The 20,088-nt window shown below is 38.4% G+C and overlaps 1 protein-coding gene across 1 annotated transcript in view; it reads left to right on the plus strand.

The window, feature by feature from the left end:
- Positions 1 to 637: 637 nt before the first annotated feature.
- Positions 638 to 20,088, plus strand: part of LOC122557117 (integral membrane protein 2A-like) — a 28,799-nt gene continuing 9,348 nt past the window's right edge. The window contains exons 1-3 of the mRNA XM_043704443.1: positions 638 to 930; positions 13,237 to 13,371; positions 18,005 to 18,202. Of these exons, the coding sequence (XP_043560378.1) occupies positions 859 to 930; positions 13,237 to 13,371; positions 18,005 to 18,202 (405 nt within the window). The 5' untranslated portion in view covers positions 638 to 858. The remainder of the gene's footprint in view (positions 931 to 13,236; positions 13,372 to 18,004; positions 18,203 to 20,088) is intronic.

The raw sequence follows: 20,088 nt of genomic DNA on the forward strand, positions 1-20,088 counted from the left end.
TTCGCAGAGAGGTCTACTTCCATAATGTTACGTCTGGAAAAACAAGGTGTTATAACGTGTGATTGTCTGAAATATCTGCTGAACACCAAAACTGACTACACCCTGTTAGATTTTGAATCACAGCATAGGATAATGCCTAGCATTATGATTTAGCTTCATAAGCAACAATTTTACGAATGAACACTCCCTCAGCAGAAGACAGCTTATCCAGAAGGCAAGTTACGACAAAAAAAGATAAAACAGACCAGCTTTAGCTATGCTTATTGTTTGTCTAAATAAGCCCATTTTGAGACACAGCGAGATTTGATAAAGGGTTTTATGATCGGAGACATCACGTGTATAAATTGCAGGTGGGGGGGGGGGGGGGGAGAGCAGACTGTCAACATCAGGGATGTGTTTTGCGTGGGATTTATAATTAAATAGGGTGGGATCGACTTTCCCATCACACAAGGGTGTGTTTGTTTTTTTAAGAGAGTGACACCACATGAAAACAGATGACGTGTTTCTCGCTCACCCCAAGAGTATCTGCGACTCCGACGGTCAAAGATCATTAGCATTTCCTTCCCTCGCCGACCGTTTTAAACAATGTTAAGACTGTGACCTTTCACCTTTTGGTTCGGGGGGAATCGGTGAGGGGAAGTCAGCGAGTCTGCGCGACCTACGTCAGAGCGTGCGTTTCGGAGCGCGAGAGGGGCTCTGAGTCTGCGCGGCGGCTCCCGGGAGTCAGTGAGTCTGCGCAGCGGCTCGGGTTTTGGAGCGTCCGTTAGAGTGAGTGCGTCACAGCGGCCCAGACTTGGAGCCACTGCGGTCACAGTTCGCTTTCCGTTCGCTCGCTCGCCCGACCGACCGCCTGCAGATATGGTCAAGATTGGCTTCAACTCACCCGTCGCACAGAAGGATGGCAAAGGGGCTCTCCTGGTGCCCGAGCCGGTAAGCACCGGCTGGCGAAGCGCGGGGAGGGGAGGGTGACGGAAAGAGGCTCCCCGGGATGCGGTGCATCCGCCGGCTCCGAGCTGAGCTTCCAACCCTGTGGCGTGAAGCTGCTTCAGGCCGGTTATTTCTCCCCGGTTTGTTTTCCCTGGCGTAGAGAATTGCTGAGGGAGGTATTAGTCGAGTGTACTGCTGTTCCTTTCCTGATGATTTGTCGCTGGGCTTCCGTCCTGTCCTCCAGCAGCTCGTGTGTTTGTGTGTGTGTCTGTGATGGAGATTCATGGTTGTAACTAACTGCCCACGAATTTATTCAACTCCCTCTCCCCAGAATGGGAAGGACAGCTTCCGTTGGGGTGGGGGGTTCCTCTGCTGCCCAGTGCCAGTGGTGTTCACCGTCTATCTGCCGAGTTCCCAGCCGCTTTTCAATGTTAACAACTACTCTGTAAACGTTGAGATTTTCTTACCCAAAACAATCAAACCCATAGCCATACAATCTCTGGGTGATCAGAGCAGTTGCAACCCAGCGATTGAAAGTCAGTAAGATTAATTTTGTGGTATCTTAGGCCAGTATTCCTGGATAGGTGCAATAGAACGCTTTGAAGAATGTTTTCTGATGGCGTCCCTACTGGAGTGTATAAGAATCTTTCTTTAAAATATTATTTGTTTTGTTATTTGCATTAACTGCTACTTTTAAAACTACAGCAAATAAAATTAGGTGCCAACCAAATGTTTCTAGACTAAGACCTAAGGGCAACTTTTTCACTCCGAGGCTGGTGATATGGGCTGCTGGAGGAAGTGGTGGAGGCTGGTATGATTGCACCATTTAAAAAGCATCAGGATGGGTATATGAGTAGGAAGGGTTTGGAGGGATATGGGCTGGGTGGAACGAGATTGGGTTGGGATATCTGGTCAGCATGGACAAGTTGGACTGAAGGATCTGTTTCGGTGCTGTACATCTCTATGGCTCTGAAGGCAAGATACTGTGGATTCTGGAGATCTGAAATAAAACAATGCTGGCAAGGTACAGTTGGTCTGGAAACATTTGTGGAGCAAATATTAATTAATATTTCAAGTCCAACATAACTGCTCTTGGGGTCAATTTCAGCAAAGACTCATTTGAATTGCAACACTAACTCTGGTAATCCCTGTGGAGAGGGAAACTGATCTGCTGAGTTTCTCCACACTTAATTCTAGAAGTATTTACAATAAAAACTTTGTTCACTTTATTTCCAATAAAGTAATTTGCTCTCAAAAGTGATTGTAAGAAAACCTCTACTGGCCCTCAAATTAATTACATAAATCTTTGGCTTTAGACATTTCAAGAATTTCTAACAAAAGATGTCACCACTTTGAAATATGTTATTATGTTAATGCATCGTGGAACTCTTGTCAGTGCTCCTGTTGAAATGTATGTTCTACTTTCAATAGTTTACATCATATAATCTTACTCCAGCTTTAAATTTAATGCGAAGCATGTTTTATTATAAATATCCTAGAAATGTGAATGCTTATCTAAATAACTACTTTTTAATGAACAGGACCAGCTTTGACACCCACATACTAGAATTAGTCTTATTAATTATAGCCCAATTAATTAATGCAGTAAGACATCAACAGCTTTCTTATAAAGCTGATGTGTACTTTCTTAATTATTGTTCGAGTTAGCTACTGTTGACAAGTCACAATGTTAGTGTATTTTGATTGAATTTTATTTTCTAAAAACATTGTGAAATTTGCATGAATACTCAATTGTATAATGCAAGTATAATTATATTAAGAGCACACTGGTGAAAATAATTGTTGAATGTGACTTATTTTCCATATTGTTTTGTCACACTCATTTTGATGGAGAAACTCCACGCAACCTATTTATTGTTTTAATGCCTCACGATAAATAACATTTAATTTTTTGAGATGTATGTCTAGCTAGAATAATGATGTGGAGGTGCTGGTGTTGGACTGGGGTGGACAAAGTTAAAAATCACAAGACCAGGTTATAGTCCAACAAGTTTATTTGGAAGCAAGAGCTTTTGGAATGGTGCTCCTTCATCAAGTAGAATTGGTCAATATTGAATAAAGTTCTGTATCTTTTCCTTCTTCACTTCTAGACTGAATTTTATTATTTCTCAAAGGAAGATTAGCCCACAGTGTAAATTAATTAAATTGGGTAGTAAGGGAATTGGTTCAATAATAGAATTAATTCCAGTGGGGTGTAATTATGATGGAAATTCTGATAAGATGCCTAAAATGCATGTTATCACTCTTGGTTTTCCAAATAACCTATGTACACAAATTGTTTCAAGAGATGAAGTAATTTTAGCAGGACTCTGAAACTATACGCAGCTTCCTGTTTTTCTAATTACCCTGCACTAAAAATGAGCACGTGATGCAATGTTACAGTTTTTTGATTTGATGAGCAAAATCTATTCTTGTAGCATTTTTTTTTCTTCATAGTATAGGAATAGTCATTAGCTAGAACAAATGTTATCAATATACAAATATACGCATTAGGAGCAGAAGTAGAGTATTTGTCGCCTTGAACCTGTTCTGACATTTATGACAGATCTTATCTTTGTTTGACTTCCATGTTCCAATACACTCCCATAACCTAAAATTTTTGTTAGGCAAGGGAATTAATCTACCACCAAATTCAAAATGTTCAAAGATTTTACCTTCTAAGGCATGAAGTTCAAAAGTTGCACAGCCCTCAAATTTCAGCTTTCCTAAACCAACAACACCCGAAATTTTAAAACTGCGCCCCCAAGTTATGTACTATTCATAAGAAGATACATCATTTCCATGTTCACCTTGTTAAGACTGTTCAGAATTTTATATTTCAGTCAAGCCACATAATTTTTTTTTAAAACTCCAGTGAATATAAGCCCAGTATATCCAATCTTTCTTCATAAAATAGCTTACTGGTTACCTAGCTTGTAAATCTCCTAAAATGTTTCCAATGCATTTGACCCTTCCTTAAATGATGAATTGCCCCTAAGTTTTGAGGAGTGAGCTCTTCAATACTGTATATAATTGAAGCATAATATTTTTCATTTTATGTTCAGTTCCTCTCTACTAAAGATCTGAAAGTTACTTTAATTGCTTGATGTACCTGCATATTAACCTGTGACGAATGCATAGAACACTGTGTACAGTTCTGAAACCCACAGTAGAGAAGGGATGTCATTGCCTTGTAGAGGATGCAGAAGAGATTTACTGACATATTGGCTGGGCTGAAGAGAGGTCGTTAAAGTAAGGGTCCTTTACCATAGAGCAGAGGAGACTGAGGGGGAGCATGATTGAGATGTATAAAATTTATATGGGCGAATAGATAAGATAGACAGGAAGGATCAATGACCAGAGGATGTAGATTTTCGGTTAAGATTTAGCGGGGATATGAGGAAAAGCTTTTAACCCAGAGTGTGGTGGAAATCTGGAATTCACTGCCTGTAAGGATGGTAAAGGCCAAAACCCTCTAACATTTAAGAATATTTAGGTATGCACTTGAGATGCTGAGGCAAACAAGGCTTATGACCAAATGTTGGAAAATGGGATTAGAATAGTTTGATTTGTATTTGACCAGTATGCACTCAGGCCAATTGGCATTTTTCTATGCTTCAGGCCCCTAATCTGATACCAAGATCTCTATGAACTTCAGAATTCTGCAGTCATTCTGTAATTAGATAATCTGCTTTCTTATTCTACCTGTCAATGAGAATAATTTCACAATGATACACTCAGATCTGTCAGATTTTTGCTTGAATGCTCTCCTATCTGTCTGCATCCTTGTTATGTCCACTTTGTATTATTGGATTAGATTACCTACAGTTAGGCCATTTGGCCCAATAAGTCCACATTGACCCCGCCCCATTCCCCTACTCTATATTTACCCCTGACTCGTGCACCTAACACTCTGGACAATTTAACATGGCCAATTCGCCGAACCTGCACATCTTGTGGTAAGAAAACGAAGCACCGGAGGAAACCCACGCAAACATGGGAAGAATGTGCAACTCCACACAGATAGTCGCCAGACGCGGGAATCGAACTCTGGTCCCTGACGCTGTGAGGCAGCACTGCTAACCACTGAGCCACCGTGCCACCCCGTACATAAATATATTCCTACCTATCTTTGTGTCAACAAACTTAGCTTCAGTCTCTTCATCTAGGCCATTGATATCAATTGTAAAAAGTTTAGGTCCTAGCACAAACCTCTGAGAGATCCCACTCGTCATATTCTGCCAGTCAGAAAAAGACCTGCTTATGTATGCTGTTTACTGCCAACCAGGTAACCACCCAACCATGCCAGCTTTCATCCCTTCATAATGTGCGTATACTATTTGCTATCCTTTTATGTGACACCTTGTCAAATGCTGTCTAAAAATCCAAGTATGTGTGTACGGTCTCCTCTTAACCACAACACATATTACTTATTTCAAGAGCTCCACTAATCTGGAGAAATGTGATTTTCCTTTCACAAATCTATGCTTGACTCTTGCTGAGTTTTGAATTTTTGTGAATGCCCAGCTATTACTTTCTTAGTGATCAGCATTAACCTAAAAAATGTTTGCTCTCTCAAAAGGTTCCTTTAATAACACACTTGAGTTCAAAGAAATGGGATGATGAAAGCTCGAGTAGAATAGTTTCTTCCAATATTGACTGACATTAACTTGCATTTATTTTAGATATTTAGATGTTGGCACCACGCTAAAGCTGCTATTTGTTGCTCATCCATAATTGTTCTTGAGGTAGTGGTGAGCCCCTTGGTTGAGTCGCTACAGTTCAATTGGTACATCCACTGTGCTTTTAAGAAGGGCATTCCAGCATATCAGTTTTTAGTTAGCATTAAGTTAAAATAATAAATTCATGATAACTGGGCACAATATTTTGGGGTGATCGAATTTTGTGAATGTTCATCTGCTAATAAATACCTACTAGTGGTGAATTCTGATCTTGAGATATTGTCATTTTTATTGTAGCAGCTGTGGATGAAACCAGTATACAGCATTTTAACAGCTATGTTGCAGAGTAATAATGTCAGAAGCAATTGTGAGCAGCATAATGTTTAGAAAGAGTTGGGAAATAAGATAGTATGGTTAATGCAGATTAAAAATTTCCACCCAACAAATCTGTTCATTATTTTTCAATGCACTTGTTTTAATCTTACTAAGTTAATCTTCTGTATGTCGTAACCAATTTAATATATAGATTTTAGTTTAGATCACCAATGTTAGCACTTTGGATTGAATTTCCTTGCAAGGTCAGCAAATCTTGGAAGGATAAAGCATTTAGATATGTAATAAACTTGCAAAAGTTGATTTAATCTAAGTCTGGAATTAATTCTGACATGCTTCTAACTGTCTGGAACTTTTCATTAGTGAATCAGTTTTCTGATTTGGGTATTAACTGCTGTAAATTGTGCATAAACTTGTATATTTACTAAAAAGCAAGCTTAAACATAAACTTTGGTACTGTGCTAAATTCTTAATGATGACTGTTAAGTATAGATTGTTATACCTCATTGGTGTAGCATGTTGGAAATCAAATCTGGTCTTTTTGAGTCGACACCAAGGTTAAATATTCTTTAAAAGTATGCAGAATTCTCCAATTTACCTGTCATTCACTCCCAAGTTGAGATAAGGTACAGATTGGGTTTCTGTACTTAACAATTTATATTCATTGCAAATAAGTAGATCCAACTAGGTAAACAATTATAAATAAACCTAATACCCTTGTAAAATCTCAAAACTACGGACACAAAAAATAGGTGCTGTATGCAAAGGGCAAGACTGGGTAGATATTTCAATTGTCTCTATCCACAGCATTAGCCAAGATGATATGCTGATCAGAAAGTTTCATTTGTTTGCAGGAGGCAGGGTGAATGGGTCCACTTATAAAAGTCTATGACTTATCAATTAAAAGTCATAGCTTACAGCAATTGGAAAGAGGCAATAAACTCATTACCCTAAGGCTTACGAATCTTTTAATGGCAATAAAAAAATAGCTTCTGCCTTTGCAGAAATCCTACTGCTTCTCTTTAGCATTCACACATCAAAGCTGTTCAGCTGCCTGGGAGTTCGTCCCTCAGTTTCTGGGAGGTAGAAAGCCTTTGTTATTGATAACTGGTCACAATTCCACAGGCCAGTCAGCTATTTGTTGTGTGCCAAAGTTCCATTAACCTTTGACTCCAGCTCATCTACAAACCAGGCTTCCTTGACTACATTAACAAGCATCTGCATAAATGGTACTTATAGTGTGTCAGTTATTTGCTTTTAGACAGTGCAGCAATTCTTCAACAATCTTTGAGTTTTCTGATCCACAATCAAAATACAGAAAAATAAAAGGTGCAGTCTTTATATAATGTCTCGATTCATTAATTTGTGGATTTCAGTAGCAGATCTTTGGCCTTTTTAGCATGGATGCAATTTATTGTATCGATTCTTGAATTAATCTAATTTGACAAGACAAAGTATCCTTCATTCTACACTCAGAATTTAAATGTTGTATTTTAATGTCAGTGTTTTGGAAACTATGTTAACTTGACCTGAAAATATGTTTTCTCTCTCATTCCTCTCGCTCACTCTCACTCTTAAAATATTTGAATAATTCCTGGGAAGAAGGCAGTTTTGTTTTTGACTCATTACCTGAATAGTTTTCTTTATAAAGATCTGAAAATGCAAAGCTATCTTGAACTTACAAATTAATGTGAATTGTGTAACTAATGCTTTTCTCCTTGTCAACCTCATCTCTTGCCTGAGGCATGATGACCCTCAAGTTAAACCACCACTATTTGCCCCTCTCTCATGAAAGAGCAGCCCTATGGTCTGGTAAGATTATAGCAACTTTACCTTTCAAATAACAATGCACAAAAGTATGATGTTCTTAAAAGCATTTGTGTCCTCCTGGTGATAACACAACTTTGTTGTCAAATTTGAATTGTTAGTTGCTAAAATTGTGAAATTAGTGAAGTAAATGTATTTCTGTCTGGATGTTTCAGGTTTTGCAGTATACTCTTGTTCAGATATTTTATATTTAGTGTTTGATGTAGATAGGTCTGAACAGCAGTTTGATTAGAAATGCTGTTACACACTGAACCTGGGCCACCTGGCTCCAAGCCATGAATGTTATCTGTACCAAAAGGGCCCTCAAATGTTTCACATCAACAGAATTGGAAGGAATGTTTTCTTTCCTGATGTCAACTCATTCAGGGAAGCTGTTGTACATGTCTGGAGCAAGTGTAATTGAACCCAAGACTCCCTGACTCTGGGAGGGAAACTATCACTGGACCATGTATATATACATGGTTTGTGTTTATTCATCTATTTTTCTGATCAGCCTGTTCAGAGATGTTATTACACACCTCTAGAGCAGGTGGGACTTGAACCTGGGCCTCCCTGTCCTGGGGTACAGACATTACCACTGCACCACAAAACAGTGTCTTTCTCTTTGTCTTTCTCTGCCCCCCCCCCCCCCCAAAAATAGTCCTTATGTGCTCATTTACCCCAGGCCAAGAGACCCAGGTCCAAGTCTCACCAGCTTCAGAAGTGTGTATTAACATTTCTGAATGGATTAATTAGGCACAATGTTAATTTTTACAAAAATGCTCTTGTTCAAAGTGAAGTGCTTAATTTTGAAAACTGGTGGTGTCAGTACTTGAGCCAAGATTAACATGGTTAGATTCCTTTATTTCACTCTAGTTTCAAAATATCTCCCCATGGTGAAGTACAATGATATTTTCCATCTTGTTTGTGTTATTCTGAAATAAATTGATAATATACTGCCGAGAAAGTTCAAGTATTCTATTCTGGGTTCATCTGTGCCAAGTTTGATTATCTCAATTCAGATCATGTTGCAATGAGAGAATGGGACTCTTTCCTTTGACCTAAGTTGGATTTTAATGGAAATGGAAGATCAGTTTATAATCTGCAATATCCAGTTATATTTCCAATTGCTATTCAAAGCTTTTCTTAAATACTGTGATCTAAGCAGTGTGTTGGAGAAATAAATTCCGCTTAGTACAGCATACAGTTTTGCTTAAAGAGAGACTTAACTTGTGTTGAAACATTCAGAGAATATTCACTGCGTAAGTTCATCTGGTGAAGGAATTATCATATGAAGAAAGGTTGGGCTTATCATTATTGGGACAGAAGGTTGAGGGATGATTAACAGGATAAATGCAAAGAAAATGTTTCCCCTGAAGGGAGGAATCAGGCAACAGTTTCACAATGAGGAGTCGCCCAATCAAGACAGAGAGATTAGCAGAAATTCCTTCCTCAAGGTTGTTAATGTTGGGAAATGTCTTTCCTAGTGATCAGTGTAGTGTGCATATTCATGGCTGAGTTAGATGGATTTTTGATGAATAAGGGAGCTGAGGGTCAGACAACAAAGTAGATTTAAGACCACAATCAAATCAACCATAATAGGGAATGGCAAAGTCAGCTTTGGGACTGAACAGCATACTGCTATAGCTTATTTTTGTTTTTGCTAGAAATGACATCTTCCAATTAAAAAACAGAATTCTGTAGATGCTTGAAAATTTCCACACATTAGATCTGTGTAAAGATTGAAATACATTTTGCATTTCCGGTCTGAATGGCTCAGCTGGCTGGTTAATGATGCAGTGATGCCAGCAGCATGGGTTCAATTCCCACACCAGCAACGGTTACAGTGAAAGTCCTACCTTCTAAACCTTGCCCCTTGCCTAAGGCATTGCGACACTAAGTCGAATTCATCACCAGTTGTCTCTCTCAGAGCAGTCCTGTGGTCCTCTGGGACCATAGTGTCTTTATTTCTACCTTTTACCTTCCACCTCTGGTTTACCACATTCACTCAAAAGATTCTGGTACTCTAGAAACTGTCCTCAAAGATATTTCCCTGGATGATTTGTCATCTCCTTCTACTTGAAACTGTTTCCACTTATTGAGTTGAAGACTTATAAAAAGGTTACATAAAAATGTAACAGTGCAAATAAAGGTTGATGTAGGTGGTCGAATGTTTTGTGGACTGGGTCTTCAGAATTCAAAGTACCTTTTAGAATATTCACTAGGAGCAGGAGTAAGTCTCTCAAGCATGTTCTGCCATTTAATAAGATTATGGTCAAACTGCATTAATTACTGTTCAATTTTGATATCACAGTGTCCCTTGATTCCATTAGTGTCCAGGAATCTGTCATGTGTTGTCTTTAATGTGCTCCATAACTGAACATTCATAGCCCTCTCAAGCACTCAATCACTTCTCATAGGATAATTATTCCATTCTATAAATCAGGTTACAAGGAAGATTTACTGTGTTAAGGAAAAGAGAAAAACTGCACACAGTACGACAAGTGTGGGCTCACCAAAACTGTATGTAGTTGCAGAAGATTTTGCTCCTCTTAGACTCTAACTGAAGCATAATGTATCATTTGCCTGTGTAGTCGCTGTACCTCCACATTAACCTTTTGCATATACGAGTATTACATACTCTCTGAACACCACTCTAGATTCTGAATCCCTTTGTTTTAAACAAAAACATTGTTTCACTTACAAAAGAAGTGAATAATTTCAAGGGCTTTTTTTTTGTACCTTGTATTCTCTGTTAACCTTGGTTTGAGTTTTTTTTACTTTGGGGCTAAGATGATCTGAGTGGCTTGTTAGAGTTTGCACGTTTGTAGTCGGGCTACACTACTAAAACCTTTTAATTGTTTTCTATCTGGACTATGTCTGATATCCTTTTAGATTGTTACTATTAAGGTTTAAGGTTATCTTTTTAATGTTTCTTATCTGCAGATGTATATTGTTGTATCTGGGCACTTGGAAACTTCTAAAAATCAACAAAACCCATGTTTAATATTTCAATTGGGAAGTGTACTCCTTTCTCTCTGTCTTATGGTCTTATTCCTATTGCAAGAAAGTTCTTGTAGTACTGTTAAATGGTGTATTTGCGTTATTTCAAGTCTAGATGTGCAAACTGTTGTAAACTTTGAAAAGTTCGGTATGATCTACCAGTTTAGCTGAATTATAAGTTGAGTTTAGTGCTTAACCTGCAACTGGTAATTGCGCACAAGTTCAGTAAAACAGATGTTCTGCAGTAGTTTTGTTTATAAAACTTGTCTGTGCAGAATTTTGTCTCAAATTGGTGTATATAACACGTGTGTTAACTACAAATAGTTTTCTACTTTAATTATTATATGCCTTTTAAATAGAATTCCTGTCAGTCTCTGTGCTGTGGAAGAATACCACATCCTTGCTCTTGATAGAGGAAGCAGGTGTAGCCTATAGTTAAAACAGACTGCATAAGCAAAAACAATAGTTAATTTTTAAAAATCTGTTTTACTCCTGATCAGACAAAGACTCTTTTAGATTACTCAGCACAGCACAAGATCTGCAGCAATGTTATTTGTACATTTAAAATTCTTTTATTTTTGAACTATTTTGAAATATGGTACCCTCTCTCACTAGTATCCTCACATACGGATGAGGAAGGACACCACTTCGACTGGGACAATACATCCATCCTAGGACTAGCCAAACAAAGACATGCACGAGAATTCCTAGAAGCATGGCATTCCAACCAGAACTCTTATCAACAAACACATCGAGTTAAACACCATCTACCACCCCCTGAGAAAAGGAACAGGAAGTGACTTCACCACAGGAAATAACATCACCAAAGGAAATGACATCAACCCAAAGAAACCCAAACGTATAAATAGAAAGCAGGAAGTTTCGGCATTGCTTTGCATAAAGTCCACTGAAGATGTTACCTAGTAAGGTGATGAAACGTCTGGAAATGAACCTTTCAGCTCAGCGAGCAACCTACATCCAAAACCTCAACCTGAGCTACAAATCTCCTCAAAAATCACTGATCAGATTATGATTGTAAAAAAGAAGTATCCAGGAATAAATATTGGACAACATAATGGGGACAAATTCCTATTGCTGCTCAGAGCTAGTGCTATTGTGCTTTGGAGTTGTTTATAGGTTAACCAGGCAATAATGGTACGTTGGACATGGTATAATTTAGAGATGCATGGACAATTGAGCAATAATAGACTACTACAGTTACATATTGGTAAATTTAACTACCACTAATGTTGTCAAAGGTGAATTCTTGAAGTGTGCACAAGATGTGTTTCTAGAATAGTAAGTGTAATAGAGGATCACACCATTTTGAATCTTGTATTATTGTGATGAGAAAGAGTTTATTAATAACATTGCTGCAAAGCAGGCATTGGGAAATAGTAGTCAAAGTAGGATTATATGATGTTTGATATTTTCAGTATGAACAATATGATCTTGAGTCAGAACAAAGGGAACTGTTTGTATGTTGGACTGGAACAATACCGTATATGAAAAGGCGTGTGGTTGATAGAAGAATCATATACATGAGCTATATACTCTTTTTAAGAGACAAATACTTAAAGGGAAGGGTGAGTTAACTGTGTCTAACAAAATAAGTTTGAATTTTCTCCAAGTATGACCAAAAGTAGTAAGCCTGACAATTGGGAGCAATTTAGAACCCAGCAAAGGAACAAGAAGAAATTGATGACCAAAGTGAAACAAGAGTATGAATGCAAGACAGTAAGGAACATAAAGGCTGACTCTAGTTTATTTAGGTATATGTAAAATATCAGTTGGGGAAAAATGTCTCATTATAGGAGAAGTTATAGTGAAGAACATGGAAAAAGCAAGAAAAACTGATCACTGCTGTTGTGATACCTGGCCCTTTCCAGATGCCCAGTGTTCTGTCTGCTGGCTAACCTTATTTCTGTCGTTTGTTCATCCAGCACAATTTCATAGTTATCTGCTTGCTTTTTCTGCCTGGAAACTAACCTAGGCTATTTGGACCAGGTGGTATTTTTTTTAAACCGTACTTTTGTGTAGCAATTGTTAATTGTTAACAGAGTTCATATATGAGTATGACTTACTGCTAATGTAGTTTCTATCTATTTTCTTGGAAATGGTTTCTGAGGTGATGTTAAAGTAAACTGTCTGGTTGTGAGTAGAAGTACCTTGCATTTGAAGTTGCTTCCAACTTTGCTACTTGATGTTTAATAAACTGCGAAGTGCCTATATTAGGCAGTGTTTAATTTTAAACATTGCTGAGTATTTGGATTATAGATTAAAACAATCTTAATTTGTCTTTTTTTTTAGGAACTGCTTGATTCCAGAATTATTTTAACTTGATCAAACCAGGTTCTGTTGTAGCAAGTGGAATCTTATTTGTGGTGTAAAAACTTAGTATTTATTATTCCACTTACAAATATTTTTGTAATGTATTGCTCAGTTAGTTAATTTTAAGTAACACTTTATCTTTTTGTACATGTAGGATCCAGAAGCTGCTGCAGTGTCTGGAGGAGAAAATTCCACTGGAAGATGTTTATTTACCCTTCTTGGATTGGCTTTCATACTATCTGGATTGATCATTGGAGGAGCTTGCCTGTATCGATTCATTGTGCCAAAGGTAATTTATGGAGTCATAGAGATGTACAATATGGAAACAGACCCTTCGGTCCAAATTATCCATGTCGACCAGATATCATAAATTAATCTAGTCCTTTTACCAGCATTTGGCCCATATCCCTCTCAATCCTTCCTTTTTCATAGACCCATCCAGATGCCTTTTCAAATAGTGTAACTATACCAGCCTCTGTCAGTTCATTCTGTTCATGTACCAACCTCAGAAAAAGTTGGTATCTTTCCCCTCTTAAACTTACGCCTTCTAGTTTTAGACTCTTCTACCCTGGAGAAAAGACCTTGACTAGTCACTCTATCCACGCACGTCATGATTTTATAAACCTCTCTACAGCCACCCCTCGGCCTCCGATGCTCCAGGGAAAATAGCCCAAGCCTGTTCCCTATACCTCAAATCCTCCAACCCTGGCAACTTGTAAATCTTTTATTGAACCCTTTCAAGTTTAGCCACCTCTTTTCCCCCTCCCTCCCTCCTATTTGTATGATATTTCATCTTACATAATAACTGAAATTCTTGAGACTTCAAAGTTTCTATTCTTAATCACCTGATGGAAGTTTATAGTAATTCCCTTCCTTCAATGTAGGGTTTTTTGAGCATACGAAAACTGTTTGCAATGAACAGAGGAATCCTGATTATCTGAACGGGCACTGTTCCTTTGGATAATTGATAATATTCGGTTAACTGGTTCAATGCCTTTCCTCTGGGGCTCAGAGTTTTCTATTAGGTCTGCTCCCTGTTCAGGAGACTAGACAGCAACACATCCCGCACAAGGTCCCGCTACTGCCCACAAACCCATCCAACACTGCCCCCAACCAACACCGCACCCCTGACAGGCCCCCCAACTCTGTCCAACACCGCCCCCTGTCCGCCCACACCCCCCTCTCCGGGGCAGCCGGACTAGACACCCAACTACAGGACTGCTGCTACTGCCTTTTGGGGAGTGCGTCTCTAGCACACATTTTACAGCAATGTTTTGATAGGTTCGACCTTTGCCCTGTACAAGACTGTGTTGGAGAGATTATCTGGGGAAGGGGGGACTTCGAACTCAAGGAAAAGGGTCGGAAGAGAGAGACGGGGCAGGAGGTCAGTCATTTAGAGACGGTGCCTGTGCTTTCATCAGTCCAGGAATATTCTCGGCAGCACTTTTAATCATTGTAAACAAAAGATAACGATCAGTGTTAAAAACACGTCTTTGATGTAATGTTCCTGTCGGGACCTCGAGATCTCCTTCCAATAATCTGAGTTCAGATAATTGATATTCAGATAATTGAGGTTCCTCTGTATTCCCCTCATTTTCAGGTGGGCTGCAATTTGTTTTGCTCTGTGCCACTAGGTGGAGCATCATGTGCACTTGTACATAATCACACTTATTGTGCAAAGATCAGTAAACGGTTGACTAACCAACAGCTAGTCGAAACTGCCAGTCGAAAACAACTTTATTCTGAAGTTGGCAGGGTTAATTCCAAATTATTGTGACAATTTACTTTGTGTTGTAAACAAATAGTTAAGCTTTAAGTACTTGGACAAGGAAAATAACCTCATTATACTTAATAGTATAGCTGCCAAAGTTGATTTAGAATCAGTAGGTTTCAGTGGGCCCATTGCACACCTACTATGCAAGTTAAAACATGTTGTTGCTTGTCCAAGTTTTGATATTTTAAGTGTAGAACTAGCTTCACCAGTACAGTGTTAGTGTCTTGGATTCATCCCACTTCAGGTACAGATTGTTTGTAGCTAAGCAAATACTTCAGAAGTTGGTATTCTTTGGTAGAAAAATTCGCCACAGCATTTCTCAAATTGCTTGCAGGTGCATAGAGATGGCTGTAGGTTGTCAAGTTGAATGGCAGCTTGCATTCACATTAGGAACAGAAACTTGTTTCTGGTGTGTTGATCTTAATGAAATGCTTCTGGTGGATCCTCCTCTGGTGTATAAATCTTGTCAAAATCTGATTTAAGTAATCTAATGAAGAATCTTCAGTACGAATTTCATTGATTACTTGTATTTTTTAAAAATGTGAAAATTGGTTCGTTTGAAATTCTGAAGTATGGACTTTTATTGAAAATTAGTTTTAAATGACATTAAGTCACATGTCTTGATTGGACTTACTTCCAAGATGTCATGTGTCTAAATCATTGCTATTTGGCGTTGCTTTAAGTTGATGTGCAGCCAGTCTGCTGAGAGAGCTTAATCTTGCTCCTGTTTTGTAAAATCTTCTAAGTCCAGTATAAGAGCTGAAAATTTGTACTGTAATTCTTCAGAAAAAAGTCTGGAAGACTTTGTCTTGCCATATGATTGAATTGCTTCTGAAAGTATACAAGTGACCACCAGTTAGATGTTGTGACACTTGACCATGTGCGTCAGGCTGCCAGACTGAAAGCCATCTGGAACATTTCGTATTTTATCCCTTTTTTTAATTCTTCACAAACTAAGAACTATTTTGGATCTTTTTTTCTACAGTCAATCTCTGCAGCAAAGTTTTTTTTTATTTTTCTTTAACTGATATCCATTTAATTATAAATAAAAACTATTTTTAGTAAATGAATCTGGTTGATAGATTTTTAGCCAGAAACAGACTAGCAAATGCAGTTATAACCAACTCCCAGGTTAAGTTTCCCAAATTTTTAACCTCAAATTGTACCGTGGAGGTACATAATTCTTTGAAGTTTGCATTGCATATGGATAAGATAGTTAAGAAGGCGTTTAGCATGCTTACCTTCATTGCTCAGACCTTTCAATATAGGTGTTGGAACGTTATGTTGAAGTTGTACAGGATGTTGTTGCGGCCTCTTCTGAAGTGCTGTGTCCAGTTCTGGTCACCCTGTTATAGGAATGATATTAAGCTGTAGTGGTTCAGAAGACATTTATCAGGATATTGTTGAAAATGGAGGTTTTGACTTATAAGGATAGGCTGGGACTTCTTTCACTGGAGCATTGGAGGTTTAGGGGTGACCTTATTGAGGTTTATAAAATAATGAGGGGTATAAGGTGAATGGCATATGTCCTCCCCCTAGGTTGTGGGATTTCAAGGATGGGGGCATATTTTTAAGGTGAATGGAGAAAGATTTAAAGACATGAGGCAATTTTGTTTTGTGTAGTTCGTGTGTGGGATAAACATCCAGAGGAAGTGATGGATGCAGCTATAGTTACAATTTTTAAAAGATGTTTAGATTGGTACATGAATAAGGAATGTTCAGAGGGATATGAACCAAGTCAGGCAGGTGTGACTAGTTTAGTTTGGGATTATGGCCAGCGTGAACTGGTTAGATCAAAAGGTCTGTTTCTGTGCTTTATGATCCAATAATGCTGAATGAAGGACTGGCTCTGCTTATTCTGCTTTGATTTGAAACAGGCTTTTTATTCCTTGTGCTTGATTAGTCTTGAAAGGGGAATCACTAACATTTCTTTTGCCCAGGCTGCTATCTTTGCTCCTACCATGCTGTCACACTCTCAGAAAATTACAGTGCAATTTGCAGTGCATTTTTGGCTTTGAAATCCATCAATTTGAACCTTGCTGGACATCCATTATGTGTGACATTCCAGGGTTTACCTTGGTGTTGAAGATAATCTACAGAAGCCTTCGAGGCAGTCACTGAATTGCATTGTTCAGTATTTACATTGTCATTTTTAGTTGACCTTTTTATTTAATATATGCATTAAAAGTTCAATAAATCCATAAGAAATCTGGGGTTATCATGACAGAATAGTTGGCTATTTTGATATCACATATTTGCATGTTTTGGTGAGTTATGACCAGTAGAGTAATGGAACGCAAGAGATAATGCACTTCTCCTAGCTCGGTCACAATGATTACAATTGTGTTCTTTCTTTTGTAGAAAACAACCTTTCCATTTTTTCACTTTCCAATCTTATTGGAAGATTACCTGTACATGGAAAGCTAACAAATGTTAATCTCTAATGGGTTCTTAGTTTTGGTTAATATTAATAGTAGCAAATAATCGATGTTTAAATGGTATGAATTCTTTTATGATTAAATACAACCAAATTATTCAATGTTTGAAACTTAGAATTTTGAATCTTTGTAAAACTTTTAGCCAGCAAATAGTTGCTAAAATGACCTGCGAGGCATGGACGTTCCTCAATTTAATGTCTCCATAATATCTTCAACTCCTTTGAATGTTCTACTCCTTTGTTTTCAGAAATAACAGTCCAACATTTTGTCTCAGAATAGATGTGAAAATTGAATTGATTCCCAAGTCAAATTTAGATGAACCTGACTTGTCCTGTCATCTAAGTCTGATCTTAAAAGACAATGATCACCTTAGTACAAACCAGTGTTGTGTTAAGTATCACCTAATGAGGCTCAGGGGTGACATGCTGCCATGGCAGTCATGATCACATTTGCTGCAGAGATAGAAGTGCAGTGAGAGCAAGGCATGGCTCATTGATTTATGTTTTCCCTGTTTCCTCTTCTCAGCCAGTTGAGCTTTTCATTTTTGTTCTCCTCCTCCAATGATTTTCCAAAACAGTCAGTCTTCAGAGGCAGTCAGTGATTTTCCTAGTCGCAAACCACATTCGTATCTCACTTGCAATTGTCTTGTCTTGAAATTTTACTAAAGTAATATTATAATAAACTGATTTTTGTTTTTGCTTTTCTATTAGAACAAAGTGTTCCATGGTCGCATGCAGTACTTGGATTCTCATATCCTATCAGATGACCCGGAAACAGAGGCTCCTTATTCTTTTGCTACAGAAGATGTCCAGTTCTTGGGAGATAATGGGAATGTGGCATTTATTGATGTTCCAGTTCCAGAATTTGATGATGCTGATCCAGCAGTCATCATTCATGATTTTGAATTGGTAAGCTTATATATTAAAATTGTAATTCTGAAAGTGACTAGAAAGTGAGAGATTCTCAAGTCAAAGGAGAATACAGTAAAAATCCTAATGTTTTAATTTCAAGAATTTTTTCTTCATAATCTATTGTTTAGAGGGGAACATGCAGCTGATGCTGTTCCCATGTGTGTGCTGCCCTAGGTGATAGAGGTGACAGGTTTGCAAAGTGCCATCACAGGAGCACTGGTGAATTGAGCCGTGCATTACATAGATTTGTATGCCGTGCATTACATAGATTTGTATGCCGTGCATTACATAGATTTGGATGCCGTGCATTACATAGATTTGGATGCCGTGCATCACATAGATTTGGATGCCGTGCATCCTTTGTCCATCGACGATGGAGGGAATGAATGGTCAAGATGTCGGATGGGATCCTTTTAAGCTGCTTGAATAAATATTTTTGAAGCTCTGCTCATCCAGGCAAGTTCGGAGGATTGCATCACACTCCTGACTTGTTGATTCTGAATGGTGGGCAGTTTTTGCGGGGGAAGGTAATCAAGTGACTTAATTACCTGATTGAGTGCATTATAATGATTAAAATGTTTTGCTTCTTCCTAGTCATTTCTAACAATTTCACAATAATAGATATTAGCCTAATTCTACAGTTTTCTATTTATCTCTTCCCTTGACTAGAAGTAACATATTTGCAGTTTTACAATCCTCTGCAACCCTTTCAGCATCTAGTAAAGCAGGAAAATTGCAGGGCATCCAAGTCCAAGACCCTGTCATGCAGGTCGTTAGGTTAAAGAAACTTGTCAACCTCTTTCAGTCCATTAGTTTATTTGATACTTTTTCTTGGATGATAATTGTTTGAAGCTACCACCTCACGTCTCTCAGTATTTTACTATTAATGGGGGTTTTGTTTTGTCTTCTGAAGACTAATAAAAGTATTTGTTCAAAATCTGGTGTTTCCTTCTTTCCCTTTATTAATTCCTCAATGTTCTCTGCTGTGGGACCAATTTTTATGACTGAATTGTGAAGTAATCCTTAAATATGTCTGCTGTTGCTGATCAACTGTCATCTTAATTTATGTACCCAATCCAAATGCTTGTCCTCAGTGTTTCCAATTTCCTTTATTCTTAGTTTTGCACCTAGGTTTCTAATCCTCAAACTGAGTTTGAAGTTTAAGCGAAATGCTCCCTTTTCCCTAGAGGATATACTAATATAAGATCAATAATCCTATCTCAGTTGACGTTATCAGATCTAACAGTCTGTTCTCAAGTTTGTTCCACAATCTATTGTTCTAATAAACTGTTCCAAATACTCGTTGTGTACAGTTTTTAAGACTATTTTGATTTGTCCAGTCTATATTATGAAGATTAAAGTTCTAACCATCATTGCAGCAGTGTACTTAGGTGCCCCACATATTTCTTGGTTTTATTCTGTCCTAAGTATAGCTACTGTTGAGAATGGATGCTAAGTACTATTCTCACCAGTTATTATTTTTCCGTGCTAGTTCGTTCTTACACCCAAGCTGGTTCTATATCTTGTGGCTGAAGTTCCTGAGCTGGGGTCGCCTGCTCCTGCCCCACCGAACTCATCTCTGCGTACCTTGACACCGTCCTGTCCCCCTTAGTCCAAGAACTCCCCACCTACGTTCGGGACACCACCCATGCCCTCCACCTGCTCCATGATTTTCGCTTCCCCGGTCCCCAACGCCTTATTTTCACCATGGACATCCAGTCCCTGTACACCTCCATCCCCCATCACGAAGGACTCAAAGCCCTCCGCTTCTTTCTTTCCCGCCGTACCGACCAGTACCCTTCCACAGACACCCTCCTTCGACTGACTGAACTGGTCCTCACCCTGAACAACTTCTCTTTCCAATCCTCCCACTACCTCCAAAC

This window comes from Chiloscyllium plagiosum, chromosome 15 (genome assembly GCF_004010195.1).
Source record: "Chiloscyllium plagiosum isolate BGI_BamShark_2017 chromosome 15, ASM401019v2, whole genome shotgun sequence".
NCBI classification, from domain to species: Eukaryota; Metazoa; Chordata; class Chondrichthyes; order Orectolobiformes; family Hemiscylliidae; genus Chiloscyllium; species Chiloscyllium plagiosum.